We start from the raw sequence: 14,656 nt of genomic DNA on the forward strand, positions 1-14,656 counted from the left end.
TACTCATGCATCTATCCAGACACACCTTAAATGAATCTACGGTGCATGTCTCTACTACTTCTGCTGGCAACGCGTTCCAGGCACCCTCTGTGTGAAGTACTTGCCGTGTATATCCCTCTTAAACCTTTCACCTCTCACCTTGAATCCCACACCCTGGGAAAAAAGCTTATCTCTATCTACTCTATCCATACCCTTCATGATTTTGTAGACCTCAATCAGGTCCCCCCTCAATCTCCTTTTTTCCAATGAAATCAATCCTAATCTACTCAACCTCTCTTCATAACTAGCACCTTCCATATCAGACAACATCCTCGTAAACCTTCTCTGCACCCTCTCCAAAGTGTCCACATCCTTTTGGGTAATGTGGCAACCACAATTGTACACAGTATTGTAAATGCGACAGTATCAAAGTCTTGTACAATTTTAACATGGCCTGCCAGCTCTTATACTCAATACCCCGTCCGATGAAGGTAAGCATATCATATGTCTTCTTGACCACTTGATCCACCTGTGCAGCTACCTTCAGGGTACAATGGATATGAACTCCTAGATCTCTCTGCTCATCAATTTTTCCCAACACTCTTCCGTTTACAGTATAGTTGGCTCTAGAATTAGACTTCCCAAAATGCATCACCTCACATTTGCCTGGTTTGAACTCCATCTGCCACTTCTCCGCCCAATTCTCCAGTCTATATTCTTTGACAGTCCCTATGCTATCTGCTACTCCACCAGTCTTCATGTCATCTGCAAACTTGCTGATCAGGCCAACAATGCCCTCTTCCAGATCATTCATGTATGTCACAAACAACAGTGCCACAGCACTGATCCCTGTGGAACACCACTGGTCACCTTTCTCCCTTTCGAGAAACTCCCTTCAACTACTTCTGTCTCCAGTTCTTTATCCACCTAGCTAGAACACCCTGCACACCATGTGACTTCACTTTCTCCATTAGTTTACCATGGGAAGCTTATCAAACGCCTTGTGTATGACATCTGCAGCCTTTCCTGCAACTTGGTCACTTCCTCAAAGAACTCTTAAATTGGTAATGCACAATCTACCATGCACAAAACCACAAAAGGGGAAAAGACTTGTCCCATGCCCCACATAATTTTATAAACCTCTATAAGATCATCCCTCAGCCTCCGACACTCCAGGGAAAACAGCCCCAACCTGTTCAACGTCTCCCAATAGCTCAAATCCTCTAACCCTGGCAACATCCTTGGAAATCTTTTCTGAACCTTTTCAAGTTTCACAATATCCTTCTGATGGCAAGGAGACCAGAATTACACGCAGTATTCCAAAAGTTGCCTATCCAATATCCTGTACAGCCACAAAATGACCGCCCAACTCCTCTACTCAATACTCTGACCAATAAAGGAAAGCATACCAAACGCCTTCTTCACTATCCTATCTACCTGCGACTCCACTTTTAAGGAGCTATGAACCTGCACTCCAAGGTCTCTTTGTTCAGCAACACTCCTAGGACCTCCAGGTGTATAAGTCCTGCTAAGATTTGCTTTCCCAAAATGCAGCACCTCGCGTTTATCTAAATTAAACTCCATCTGCCACTTCTCAGCCCATTGGCCCATCTGATCAAGATCCCGTTGTAATCTGAGGTAACCTTCTTCGCTGTCCACTACATCTCCAATTTTGCTATCATCTGCAAACGTACTAACTATACCTCTTAAGCTCACATCCAAATCATTTATATAAATGACAAAAAGTAGTGGACTCTGCACCAATCCTTGTGGCATTCCACTGGTCACAGGCCTCCAGTCTGAAAATCAACCCTCCACCACCACCCTCTGTCTTCTACCTTTGAGCCAGTTCTGCAGCCCAATGGCTAGTTTTCCCTATATTCTGTGAGGTCTGACCTTGCTCACCAGTCTCCCATGGGGAACCTTGCCGAACGCCTTACTGAAGTCCATATAGATCACATCTACCGCTCTGCCCTCATCAATCCTCTCTGTTACTTCTTCAAAAAAGTCAATCTAGTGTGAGAGACATGATTTCCCACACACAAAGCCATGTTGAGTATTCCTGATCAGTTCTTGCCTTTCCAAATACATGTACATCCTGTTCCTCAGGATTCCCTCCAACAACTTGCCCACCATCAACATCAGGCTCACTGGTCTATAGTTCCCTGGCTTGTCCTTACCACCTATCTCAAACAATGGAACTACGTTGGCCAACGTCCAGTCTTCCGGCACCTCACTTGTGACTATTGATGATACAAATATCTCAGTAAGAGATCTTCCCTAGCTTCCCACAGAGTTCTAGGGTACACCTGATCAGGTTCTGGGGATTTATCCACTTTTTTGCATTTCAAGACAACCAGCACTTCCTCCTCTGTAATATGGACATTTTTCAAGACATTACCATCTATTTCCCTATCTTCCATGTCCTTTTCCAAAGTAAATACTGATGCAAAATACTCGTTTAGCTTCCCCCCCCCCCCCCCTCCCCATTTTCTGCGGCTCCACACAAAGGCCACTTTGCTGATCTTTGATGGGCCCTATTCTCTCCCTAGTTACCCTTTTGCCCTTAACGTATTTGTAAAGACTCTTTGGATTCTCTTTAACTCTATTTGCCAAAGCTATCTCATGTCCCCTTTTTGCCCTCCTGATTTCCCTCTCACGTATACTCCTACTATCTTTATACTCTTCTAAGGATTCACTCAATCTATCTGCCTATACCTGACATATTCTTTTTTCTTTTTCTTAATCAAACCCTCAATTTCTTTAGTCATTCAGCATTCACTATATGTACCAGCCTTTCCTTTCACCCTAACAGGAATATACTTTCTCCGGACTCTCGTGATTTCATTTCTGAAAGCTTCCCATTTTTTAGCCGTCCCTTTACCTGCGAATATCCGTCCCCCAATTGCCCAATGCTGTCAAAATTGGCCTTTCTCCAATTTAGAACTTCAACTTTTAGATCTGGTCTACCCTTTTCTATCAATATTTTAAAACTAATAGAATTATGGTCACTGGCCCCAAAGTTCTCCCCCACTGACACCTCAGTCACCTGCCCGGCCTTATTTCCCATGAGTAGGTCAAGTTTTGCACCTTCTCTAGTAGATACATCCTCATACTGAATTAGAAAGTTTTCTTGTACACACTTAACAAATCTAGTTAACAAGGTTAAGAACATTCATTGTCTCACAGTAAAGGGCTTGGTCTCTGCTATTTATACTCATTGATTGTAATAATCACCCAATTAATATGTATGTTGCCTTATCTGGATGCTCCTCCCTGTAAAATGACTATATAGTTCTTTGAGAAACTGCTCCTCCAGAGAAGAGCATGAACTCATGTCTCTGTGCACATGGGGGATCAATGTCTCTCCCTCCAGGGCCTGGAATAAAGATGAAAGAGGTAAAACTACACTCTGTCTCTGAGCATTTTGCTTCGACTCGGGGTGTGGAAACGGGATGACAGTTTCTTCTTGTGAGAGAGTCTAGGACCAGAATAAGGCATCTCCTATTTATAGACAGATGAGGAGGAAAATTCTTTTGTGGGTGTTGAACCTGTTGATTTCTTTCCCATATAGGACTGTAGAGGTTGGATCATTAAATATATTCAAAGCTGAGGTACACATGTTTTAATTAGTAAAGGAATCAAGGATGTTGAGGAAAGGCCGGAAAATGGAGTTGAGGGTTATCAGGTCAGCTGTGATTTGATTGAATGGTGGGACAGACCTGATGGACTGAATGGTCTACTTCAGCTCCTGTGTCTTATGGATTTATTGTCTCTCCAGTCTGATCATTAATCAAAAACAGCCCCCGCAGAGTCTATAGCAAAGCAAGATGTTATCACTAGTCATGTGATTTCTAGGAATAATTACGTTATGTACACCAAACCTGAAATAAATTCCTCTTGCTCAATCCTTTAAAATTTGAGTCCTGTAAGCAATATTTAATATAAACAGTTTTCATAAAACCTCCAATTAATTTGTTTTTAGTTGAGCAAAATCTAGGGCTACTTTGTGTCAATGTTTACAATCTGAACATCCTTTTGCACCTTCATTGTACTCTTTTGATGGTTTTAACGGCATGTACACATCTCCCACAAGTATTCAATAGCAGACAAAGCGAAGTATTGCACAAATTCGACATTATTTCCTTTTTATATTCATTGATATAATTTATAAAACCCATTACAACAGTTTCCAAGCTGAAAAAATGTTTCTTATCATCCACCCTCATTACCATTGAAGTAACTCCACAGAGTTTGGTATACCGTCACCAAGTCACCCTTTCTTTCCACACGGACAGTCCTTGACACTGATTCAGCTTCCTCAGAGCCAATTGTCAGAATGAAGAGGATGTCTAACACTCTTGTTTTTTCCCACACTACCACCTAAGTGCGGTAGTGCTTATTTTATTCCCAGCACCCATGGTGTGTATATACGTGTGAAACACAGTGAAAGACACAAAGTGCACGAATTTTTTATTCAATTTCCACCACCAGGAAGATAGGAAAACTAACTCTTTTTTTTTCTGCCCTTCACATCAAAGGGTATAGCAATTTATTTATTTTTTCTGTGTATTTTTTTTTCTTTTAACCCCCACACTACCACCTAAGTGCGGTAGTGCTTATTTTTTTCCCCAGCACCCATGGTGTGTGTGTGCAGGTGTGAGACACTGAAAGACACCAAGTGCACGAATCTTTATTCAAATTCCACCACCAGGAAGATAGGAAACTAACACTCTTTTTATCTGTTAGCCAGGGCTCCCTGATTGGACTAGATTAACAGCCCAATGAGGCAACTCATATTCAATGAAGTCAACCTCGATAACCTCATGACAATCAGTACATCCCTCCCCCCAAGTCAGTGGATATAGGTGGTTCTTTTTTAACTCCTCCTGGGACATTTTAGCGCCGAGTCAGGTTCCTCCAACTTTGCCTCTGATATGGGTGGTGTGTAACACACAGTAGCTCACTTTTTGTGCCTGGAATGAGTCGGAAGAAATTCATTCTCTCCTTTAGGTGGCAAAGCTGTTTAGGTGGCAACATCTATCATGTCCATTTCAGATTCTGAGCTATCTTCAATACTTGATAGGAAGGGAGAGCCTACGGGTTTCAGTAGAGTTGGAAAGGCTGTCGGAAAACTGAGGAAGCTTTGTTCTCGCACCACCTGCGTGTGTGCAGCTTTCATATGGTCCATTTGCTTGTTCAGGACCATCACACCTATGCAAACTTTATACATCACTGGACCAGACCTCATGTTGACCATGCCTCTTATCCATGCAGGGCCATTCCCATGGCTCCTATACCGAACTTTATCCCCCTGAAGTAAAGTGTCTCTCTCACTTAGCAGACTCTTTAATCTGGCATTGGCATTCCTGATGGCAGCTCACAACTGGCGTCCCCACCAGCCACCCCCCCCCCCCCCAAAGTCTCGGAAGATTGGATCTAACCTGGTACGGAGTATCCTCCCCATTAGCAACCCTGCTGAAAATATCCCTGTAGTTGCATGAGGAGTGGTCCTATAACAAATAGGAATCGTGACAGTTTGATATCTAGTGGAGCTGTAGCCTGAATCTTTATGCCTACCGACAACGTTTGGACTGCTCTTTCTGGCAGTCCATTGGATGATGGAGATTTAAAATAATTGGTTTAGACTTTTTGAATAATACAATGCATTCACTGAAAAGATGGTAGAAGCAGAGTTATTCCCTGTTTCATGAGAATATTTGATGGAAACTTGAAAAGGAAAAAACATTTGTGGAGTTATGGAACAGAATAATGGATTGGGAGTATTTGGATAAATTCACAAAGCCAAAGCAATCTAAACTGGCCAAATGACCTCCTTCTGCACTATATAATTCCATAGCAACAGTTTTGAGGAAAGCTATTTTTGTGTTGCTGGAAACATGATCATTATTCGCAACAGTGCAGTAATATAAAAATAGGACAGTTTACCTAACCAATGCCATCTCACATAATGGGTTCTGTTTATCATTGCTTCTTGATCTTACAGGTGTCACTACTCAATCCACTTCTTCGTTTAGGGCAGTGACTAAAATCTTCATTTGCACCTTATGGTGTTCTGATATTTTGGACTTGGCTGGTTCACCTTTCAATATACTTTGGGGTGTTTACCAGGTGAATATTAAATGGGGCTTTCCTGCTGTTTGGAATATTAGTAGGAGTGCACTTCTGATGATTGGAGGTGCTTCTCCTGATTTAAAATTAGAAACAAGGCAGTAGGTTTACACCTTCTTTCTTATTTGAGTGAAAATGTTCCAAGCAGAGAATTGACCTTTTCCCAAAGTAGCAATAAACAAATGAGGATTGTAGCGCCTTGTTGCTAATATTTAAAACTCTCCCTATCATTTCACATGATGCAAAATCTATTTTGTGTATCCATTCGAAGTATGGCAAGTAGTGGATGCACTTTTTCATTCCAAGCAAGGGAACTTGCATCATAATTAACAAATTATGAAGGGCTTGTAATTGTTTAATGGGAATGGTTTGCGATTGTCTTGATGCTGCACTGGGCACAAGAGACTCTGGATCTTTCATTGTGCTAAGGTAACACTAATTTGATCCAAAATGGGTGGAAGACTTCAAATCACATTTCAATGTGGACATGGAGCAGTTAAAAGTACTTTTAAAGGAGTTTTGTTTCCTAAAACATTGCTATCTATGTCCCTTGCTGTTTATGTCTGCACTTTCTCTATTTTCAATCCAACCAAAGGCAAGAACTTGCATAGACATCAAAGGAAGCTGATTGATTTCTTGGAGAAACACAGAACAAGAATGTGAAACTCCATAAACAGTCAAGAGGAACATAGAGTCATACAGCACGGAAACAGACCCATCAGTTCAACTCGTCTGCGCTGATCAGATAAACTAAACTGATTTAGTCCCATTAGCAAGCATTTGGCTTATATCCCTCTAAATCCCTCCTATTCATGCACCCATCCAGATGCTTCTTGAATATTATAACTGAACCCCCTCCACTACTTCCTCTGGCAGCTTGTTCCATACACGCACCACCCTCTTTGTGAAAAAGTTGCCCCTCAGGTCTATCTTCAATCTCTCCCCTCTTACCGTAAACCTTTCCCCTCTCACCTTAAACCTCTGCCTTCTAGTTTTGGACTTTCTTACCCTTGGGAAAAGAGCTTGGCTATTCACCCTATTATCTGATTAAAATATAAGGATATGGGTGCAATGCACCCCCCATCAAACTCTTGTACTTTTCCTGATGTTTGTGTCTGGCGAATGTGTAAACTTGCTTGTAAACTAATTTGCTTCTTGTAATTTGATTCAGTTTTTCATGCATACAGAATTACGTAATGTCTGAGAAATACACGGGTTTCAGGAACTGAACACGACTTCGAAATTCTGGTGTGACACATTTACTGATAGGCATGTCAAGATTGTGAAACTTGTACTGCCTGTGAGCATTGCTGGCGCAAGCAATTTATGTGTACATTTGCTACCAACAGTGCTTTCCCTCTGGAGGCAGAGAATGAAAGAATTTTATGAGGTAGTATTCTTACATTGGAGAAATATATAGTCCCCTTGTATAATGATTTGGAGGTGCTGGTGTTGGACTGGGATGTGCAAAGTTAAAAATCACAACGCTCCAAAAGCTAGTGCTTCCAAATAAACCTGTTGGACTATAACCTGGTGTTGTGTGATTTTTAACCCTCGTATAATGTTATAGCACCATACGGGAAAAATCATTTTAAGCAACGAAGTTGTATTTTGTTTTTTAAATATGGCTGCAGATGATAAAAAAACAAATAAAATAACAGGGTAAAAGCAAGATTAAAAATAACATCCTTGTGTGAAAGATAATGAAATGAGTATTAAGAAAGGAAACTGAACAAGATGAAAGAAATTGGGCTAATGTCAGAAAAATAGACAGCAAGTTAATGGCCTGCAAGCTGGATAAGATCATAGTGAGGGCAGATGAATGCTATGTGGCATTTGTGGGCTAGTGAAAGAGGTTGCTGGTACACAAGGAGCCAATTGTACTTGGCAAGATTATCTTCAAATGAATGAATGATCTTGTTGTCATGTGTATTTTACAATGAGAAAAACAGTAAAATATAATGAAAAACTTTCCCACTGTTGCCATCACTCAGTGCTATTTTGAATAGGTTTAAGGAAAAACAGATAGAGAGTTGAAAGGTGTGGCGCTGGAAAAGCACAGCAGGTCAGGCAGCATCCGAGGAACAGGAGAATCGATGTTTCGGGTTTAAGCCCTTCATCAGGACTCTGATTTCCAACATCTGCAGTCCTCGCTTTCTCCTATAGCTTAAAGAGAGTCCATCAGTCTTGAGCCAGCCCATCATCAATTGCGCCTGTGCTGCCATTCTTCCTCCACTACCTCACCACCATCTACACTGGACCCAACCGACATTGAAGTCGCCACTCTTCAAGCACCATCTTACACTGCTGAGCAGATTTCATTCTCATGATGTGTGTTTTATGAAGTGTAGAAGTACAATGAGAAAGTTGAAGTTATTCTATCTCAAAGGGTTAAATTTAATTTAGATTGTTAAGCAAATACTCACTACAGTATGAATCAGATCCTGGAGGCATCTAATTTGGTTGAATTCTCAAGAATCAATTGGCTTCAGTAACAGAAGGCATATGCAGAAGGCAGTCGAGAAAGAGGATTCTCAATGATGACGTGTATGTCTGGGGAAATCAGAAACCATCCCAGAACATCTTTGGTTTCTAGCAAAATATAGTGAGAATGCTGTTCTGTTGTACAAGAAACCAGATCACTACTCTCTGTGATTTTGCTCACTGTAAGGTAGATTTCCTAGCACCATTTCTTTCATGATCAGGATCTACATGCTTGATCTGACTTGTTAGAGGAAGGCCAATTGTAATCCAACAAGAGGCTCTTAAACAAGATGTAGTTTATTGTATGGTAACAACAGGACACAAATAGCACTGATGTGATGGACATGATTATAGACACTGTGAAGATGGTTGATGTTATTCCTTTGAGATTCTAAGCTGTTCACCCTTGCACCCTCACATTATCTCCCCTGAAGCTTTTCTCATTATGAATATTTGTGTACGTAATTATTTTTACCATTACTTCATCTCCCCCAGACTTGAAAGATGGTAGATCTCTGGGTTTGAAAACTGTTAATTTTGATCCTGACAATGAAAGGCCTGTGAGTCATTTTTGTTATAACTTTGCTCATTGGGTTTATCCCAGTTAAGCAGACAACTGTTTTTTAAGTGGGATGAGATTCTTGCAGTTCACTTGTACAGCTCCTTTAATTGTACAACCGCAACACAATCGCTGTTGGTTTGAAGCTCATTGAAAAATTGTGCATTTCCTCTTTGGGTTCTATATGCCTTCCTGTTACCTATGGCCCAAATGGGTCAACAGACTTGAATGATAGCATCCATTATTAGTTGTGGCCCAAGTTGCTCCTGATAGAACGGTCCCTTTTTATATCCATTTTCATAGTTCTGTGATGTAAATGTGGATTTAGACTTCCTTGATTGGAAAGGGAGCTTAGTTTTCTGTTTTCTGCCCATCAGGAACTCTGTCAAGAGCCCATACTGGAATGTACTGGCCAGATAAATTAGCAAGGAGAAAGTGAGGACTGCAGACACTGAAGATCAGAGTCAAAGAGTGTGGTCCTGATGAAGAGCTTATACACGAAGTTGCTCCTGCTCCTCGGATACTGCCTGACCAATTGTGCTTTTCCAGCACCACATTCTTCGACACTGGTAACTTAGCAACAGTGTTTGGGATAAAAAAGTTAGCATTTTTCAATCCCGAAGGGAAAATATGTGGTCCTCTTACAAGAAGAGACTTGCATTAAACTTCATCTTCTTGAAGACATGATAGCAACTATGTACAAGTTACATGAACATGAAAGACACTGTTACAGATTCTTTAAAAAAGATTCAGCTGGTAGGCCTTCTTCAAGATCTTAAAAGTTATTCTCCCATTTAGGCCCATGATACCATGCTTATGGCACTCCTCAGCATAGAATCACAGAACTAGTACAGTGGAGAAGAAAGCCATCCAGTTCAATCTGTCTGCACTAGCTCTCTAAATGAGCATAATGACTTGGCGCTATTCTCCAGCCTTTTAATATAACCTTACACACATTCCTATTCAACGTCCTCTGAATGCCTCACGTGAATCTGCCTCCACCATACTTCTGGGCAATGTATTCTAGACCTTAATTACTCCCTGCATGAAATAAACCCTTTTTGCCTCACATTTGTTTCTTTTGTAAAACATTTCAGTTTTTTTGCTTTCAAGAACATTTTTGAACCGAAACAGTTTTTCAATTAATTTGTCCGGTCCCCTCAGGATTTTGGAAAATCCTATCAAAGCTCCTTATATCCTCCTCCTCTTCAAGTAAAGTAGTCCCAACTTTTGTAATTTATCTTCATAACTGAAGTGTCTCCTCCCTGGAATCATTCTCATAAACCTCTTTTGCATGTTTTCCAATTCATTCACTTCCTTCCGAAACAGTGGCACCCAGAACTATATGCAGTACTTATACTGGGGTCTAACTGGTGTCTTATACTAGTTCAGCATAATCTCCTTGCTTTTGTATTTTATTAACCTATTTGGGGGGTGGGGTTACCATGAATGACTCATCTTCTCAAGTTCTCTTCTCACTGAGGTATGGTGACCCTCAGGTTAAACCACCAGCAGTTGTATCTCTCCACTGGCCATGCCCTATTGTAACATTGCTATGGCTTTAAGAGGTGAAGAGAGTTTTTGAGTCAGAGATGATGAGTTGTCTCTTCCAAGCCAATAAAATAAGCAGCTTGCTCGGCCCTGTGATTTTTAAAGTTAGAACAATAGAAGCATCCTGAATGGGTGGAGTCAGGCTCCCACAGAACCAGGGTTTTAATTTAGCTTTCAGTAGTTGTTGGGGTTTTGAAGTTGTCTGTGGAAGTTGATTCATCTCTCAGCCATAACAAAAAGCTGGAGATCTCTCTCTGCTCGAATTTTCTCTTGTTGCTCATTTTTCCTAGACTAGAGAAACATTGCATGGAAGACAAACTATTTTACTGAATTTGCATTTGCCAAGGGTTGCTTATGGGATGTTATTATGTTGGAACAGTTACTGTTTAATAGTTAAATAATCTATTGTTCTGTTAAATATTCCGAAGAGTTGAAGTTATACCAATCCTCAAATCTTTTGTCTGTATTTTAACTGGAGAAAGAATGAAGTATATTTTGTTTAAAGCGGAGTAGCATGGCCAATCGAATTACATCTGCAAGACAATACCTTACACGCCTTTAAATTAGAAAAGGTTAGGGTCTAGACTGTCTCCTTGATATATGTGAAGGGGGTTAGGTCTGGTCCATAACACTACGATGATGGCAGCTTTACCTTAACTAGAATAATTAACTGCTCTCTCCGCCTAACTTGCCACCTTAAATGACTCATGTACATATATACCTAGGTCTGCACATCCTTTGGAATGGTACTTTTTATTCTATACTGTCTCTCCATGTTTTGTCTACTAAAATTGACCCCTTTCAGGCTGTTGCACAGGAATACCAATGACCATATCCTAGCCCCCTGCTTTAGCAATACTGGAGTTACCTCCCTTATCTTAATCGTAACATTCTAATATAGAAGAGTACAGAACAGGAATAGGCCCTTTGGCCTACAATGTCATGCCAAAAATAACGCCAAATTAACTAATCCCTTCTGCCTGCCCTTGGTCCATATCCCTCCATTCCTTGCAAGTTCATGTGCTGATCTTAAAACACCCCTATCCTATCTGCTTCCCCACCAATGCTGGTAGCATATTCCAGACTCCTACCACACTATGTAAAAATAGGTTTGCTCCCCTCATCTTAAATGCATGCTCTGGGAAAAAGATTCTGACCCTCAACGCTATCTATGCATCTCATAATTTTATAGACTTCTATCACGTCTCCCCTCAGTGTCCGTTGCTCCAAAAAAAACAACCAGAAGTTTTATAGCTTCTCTTTATAGTTTGTACCCTCTAATCCAGTCAGAACCCTGTTAAACTTCTTGTGCACCCTCTCCAAAATCTCCACATCCTTCCTGTAATGTGGCGACCAGAATTGAACAAAATGTGCTAAATGTGGCCTAACCAAAGTCTTATAAAGCTGCAACACGACATCCTGATTCTTCTACTCAATTCCCTGACCAAAAAAGGCAAGCATTACCACCTTATCGACTTGCGGGGCCACTTTCAGGGAACTATGGATTTGATCCCTCTGTTCAGGGTCCTGCCATTAACTGTATACTTTTCCTTGACACTTTGATCTTCCAACAGTGCCGCACCTTACACTTACCTGGATTAAACTTCATCTGCCATTTCTCTACCTATATCTGCAACTGATCCATATCCTGCTATATCCTTTGACAACCGTCTACACTATCCACAACTCCCCCATCTTGGTGTCATCTGCAAACTTACTAACCCACCCATCTACATTTTCAACCAAGCCATTTATATATATCACAAACAGCTGAGTTTGCAGTATGAATCCCTATGGAACACCACTAGTCACAGACCTCCAAGCTGAAAAACACCCTTCCATCACTACCTTTTTTCTTCTACAGACAAGCCAGTTCTGAATCCAAACAATCACGTAACCGTGAAGCTCATGCATCTGAATCTTCAGGATGAGCCTATCATGAGGGTTGAAAGCCTTACTAAAATCCAAGGAGACGACATCCACTGCTCTACCTTCATCAATTACCTTTGTCACCTCCTCAAAAAATTTAAATCAAGTAGACCCATTCTAGACTCATAACGTCTTTGGTCAGAGTTAAAGGGTCCATTTTTGATTTCAGTTTAGTAGAAAACAACAATGTGGTATTGGTGAACAAAGAGACCTTGGAGTGCAAGTTCATAGTTCCCTGAACATGGAGTGGCAGGTAAATAGGATATTGAAGAAGGTGTCTGGTATGTTTTCCTTTATTGGTCAAAGCATTGAGTATAGGAGTTGGGAGGTCATGTTGCAGCTGTACAGAATATTGGCTAGGCCATGTTTGGAATATTTTGTGCAATTCTGGTCTCCTTCCTTTCGGAAAGATGTTGTGAAACTTGAAAGAGTTCAGAAAAGATTTACAAAGATGTTGCCAGGGTTGGAGGATTTGAGCTATATGGAGAGGTTGAATAGGCTAGGGCTTATAGAGGTTTATAAAATCAAGAGGGGCATGGAAAATGGGGGAGATACTAAATGAGTATTTTGCATTAGTATTTACTGTGGAAAAGCATATGGAAGATATAGATTGTAGGGAAATAGATGGTGACATCTTGCAAAATGTCCATATTACAGAGAAGGAAGTACTGGATGTCTTGAAATGGGTAAAGGTGAATAAATCCCCAGGACCTGATCAGGTGTACCGAGAACTCTATGGAAAGCTAGAGAAGTGATTGCTGGGCCTCTTGCTGAGATATTTGTATCATTGATAGTCACAGGTGAGGTGCCAGAAGACTGGAGGTTGTCTAATGTGGTGCCACTGTTTAAGAAGGGTGGTAAGGACAAGTCAGGGAACTATAGACCAGTGAGCCTGACGTCGGTGGTGGGCAACTTGTTGGAGGGAATCCTGAGGGATAGGATGTACATGTATTTGCAAAGTCAAGGACTGATTAGGGATAGTCAACATGGCTTTGTCCATGGGAAATCATGTCTCACAAACTTGATTGAGTTTTTTGAGGAAGTAACAAAGAGGATTGATGAGGGCAGAGTGGTAGATATGATCTATATGGACTTCAGTAAGGCATTCAACAAGGTTCCCCATGGGAGACTGATTAGCAAGATTAGATCTCATGGAATACAGGGAGAACTAGCCATTTGGATACAGAACCGGCTCAAAAGCAGAGGATGGTGGAGGGTTGTTTTTCAGACTGGAGGCCTGTGACCAGTGGAGTGCCACAAGGATCAGTGCTAGGTCCTCTACTTGTTGTCATTTACATAAATGATTTGGATGTGAGCATAAGAGATACAGTTAGTAAGTTTGAAAATGACACCAAAATTGGAGTTGTAGTGACAGTGAAAAGGGTTATCTCAGATTACAACAGGATCTTGGCCAGGTGGGCCAATGGGCTGAGAAGTAGCAGATGGAGTTTAATTCGGATTAATTACAAGGTGCTGCATTTTGGGAAAGCAAATCTTAGCAGGACTTATGCACTTAATGATAAGGTACTAGGGAGTGTTGCTAAACAAAGAGACCTTGGAGTGCAGGTTCATAGCTCCTTGAAAATGGAGTCGCAGGTAGATAGGATAGTGAAGAAGGCGTTTGGTATGCTTTCCTTTATTGGTCAGAGTATTGAGTACAGGAGTTGTGAGGACATGTTGTGGCTGTACAGGACATTGGTTAGGCCATTGTTGGAATATTGCATGCAATTCTGGTCTCCTTCCTATCGAAAAGATGTTGTGAAACTTGAAAGGGTTCAGAAAAGATTTACAAGGATGTTGTCAGCTTTGGAGGATTTGAGCTGACCAGGCTGGGGCTGTTTTCCCTGGAGTGTCGGAGGCTAAGGGGTGACCTTATAGAGGTTTACAAAATTATGAGGGGCATGGATAGGGTAAACAGACAAAGTCTTTTCCCTGGGCTCGGGGAGTCCAGAACTGGAGGGCATAGGTTTAGAGTGAGAGGGGAAAGATATAAAAGGGACCTATGGGGCAACCTTTTCACAC

At 41.2% G+C, this 14,656-nt stretch overlaps 1 protein-coding gene across 3 annotated transcripts in view; it reads left to right on the forward strand.

Annotated features, from left to right (window-relative positions):
- net1 (neuroepithelial cell transforming 1) overlaps positions 1-14,656 on the forward strand; it is a 167,625-nt gene that overhangs the window by 73,247 nt on the left and 79,722 nt on the right. Inside the window, exon 1 of one of the 3 annotated variants that reach the window (XM_087999367.1) lies at positions 9,610-9,723. The exons of the other annotated variants lie outside the window; for them this stretch is intronic. Coding sequence (XP_087855493.1) covers positions 9,637-9,723 — 87 coding nt within the window. The 5' untranslated portion in view covers positions 9,610-9,636. Of the gene's footprint in view, positions 1-9,609; positions 9,724-14,656 lie in introns of those variants that run through there. 3 annotated transcript variants of the gene reach the window in all.

This window comes from Chiloscyllium plagiosum, unplaced genomic scaffold (assembly GCF_037043375.1).
Source record: "Chiloscyllium plagiosum isolate Xiang-an unplaced genomic scaffold, Cpla_swu_hap1 HiC_scaffold_23, whole genome shotgun sequence".
Classification (NCBI taxonomy): Eukaryota; Metazoa; Chordata; class Chondrichthyes; order Orectolobiformes; family Hemiscylliidae; genus Chiloscyllium; species Chiloscyllium plagiosum.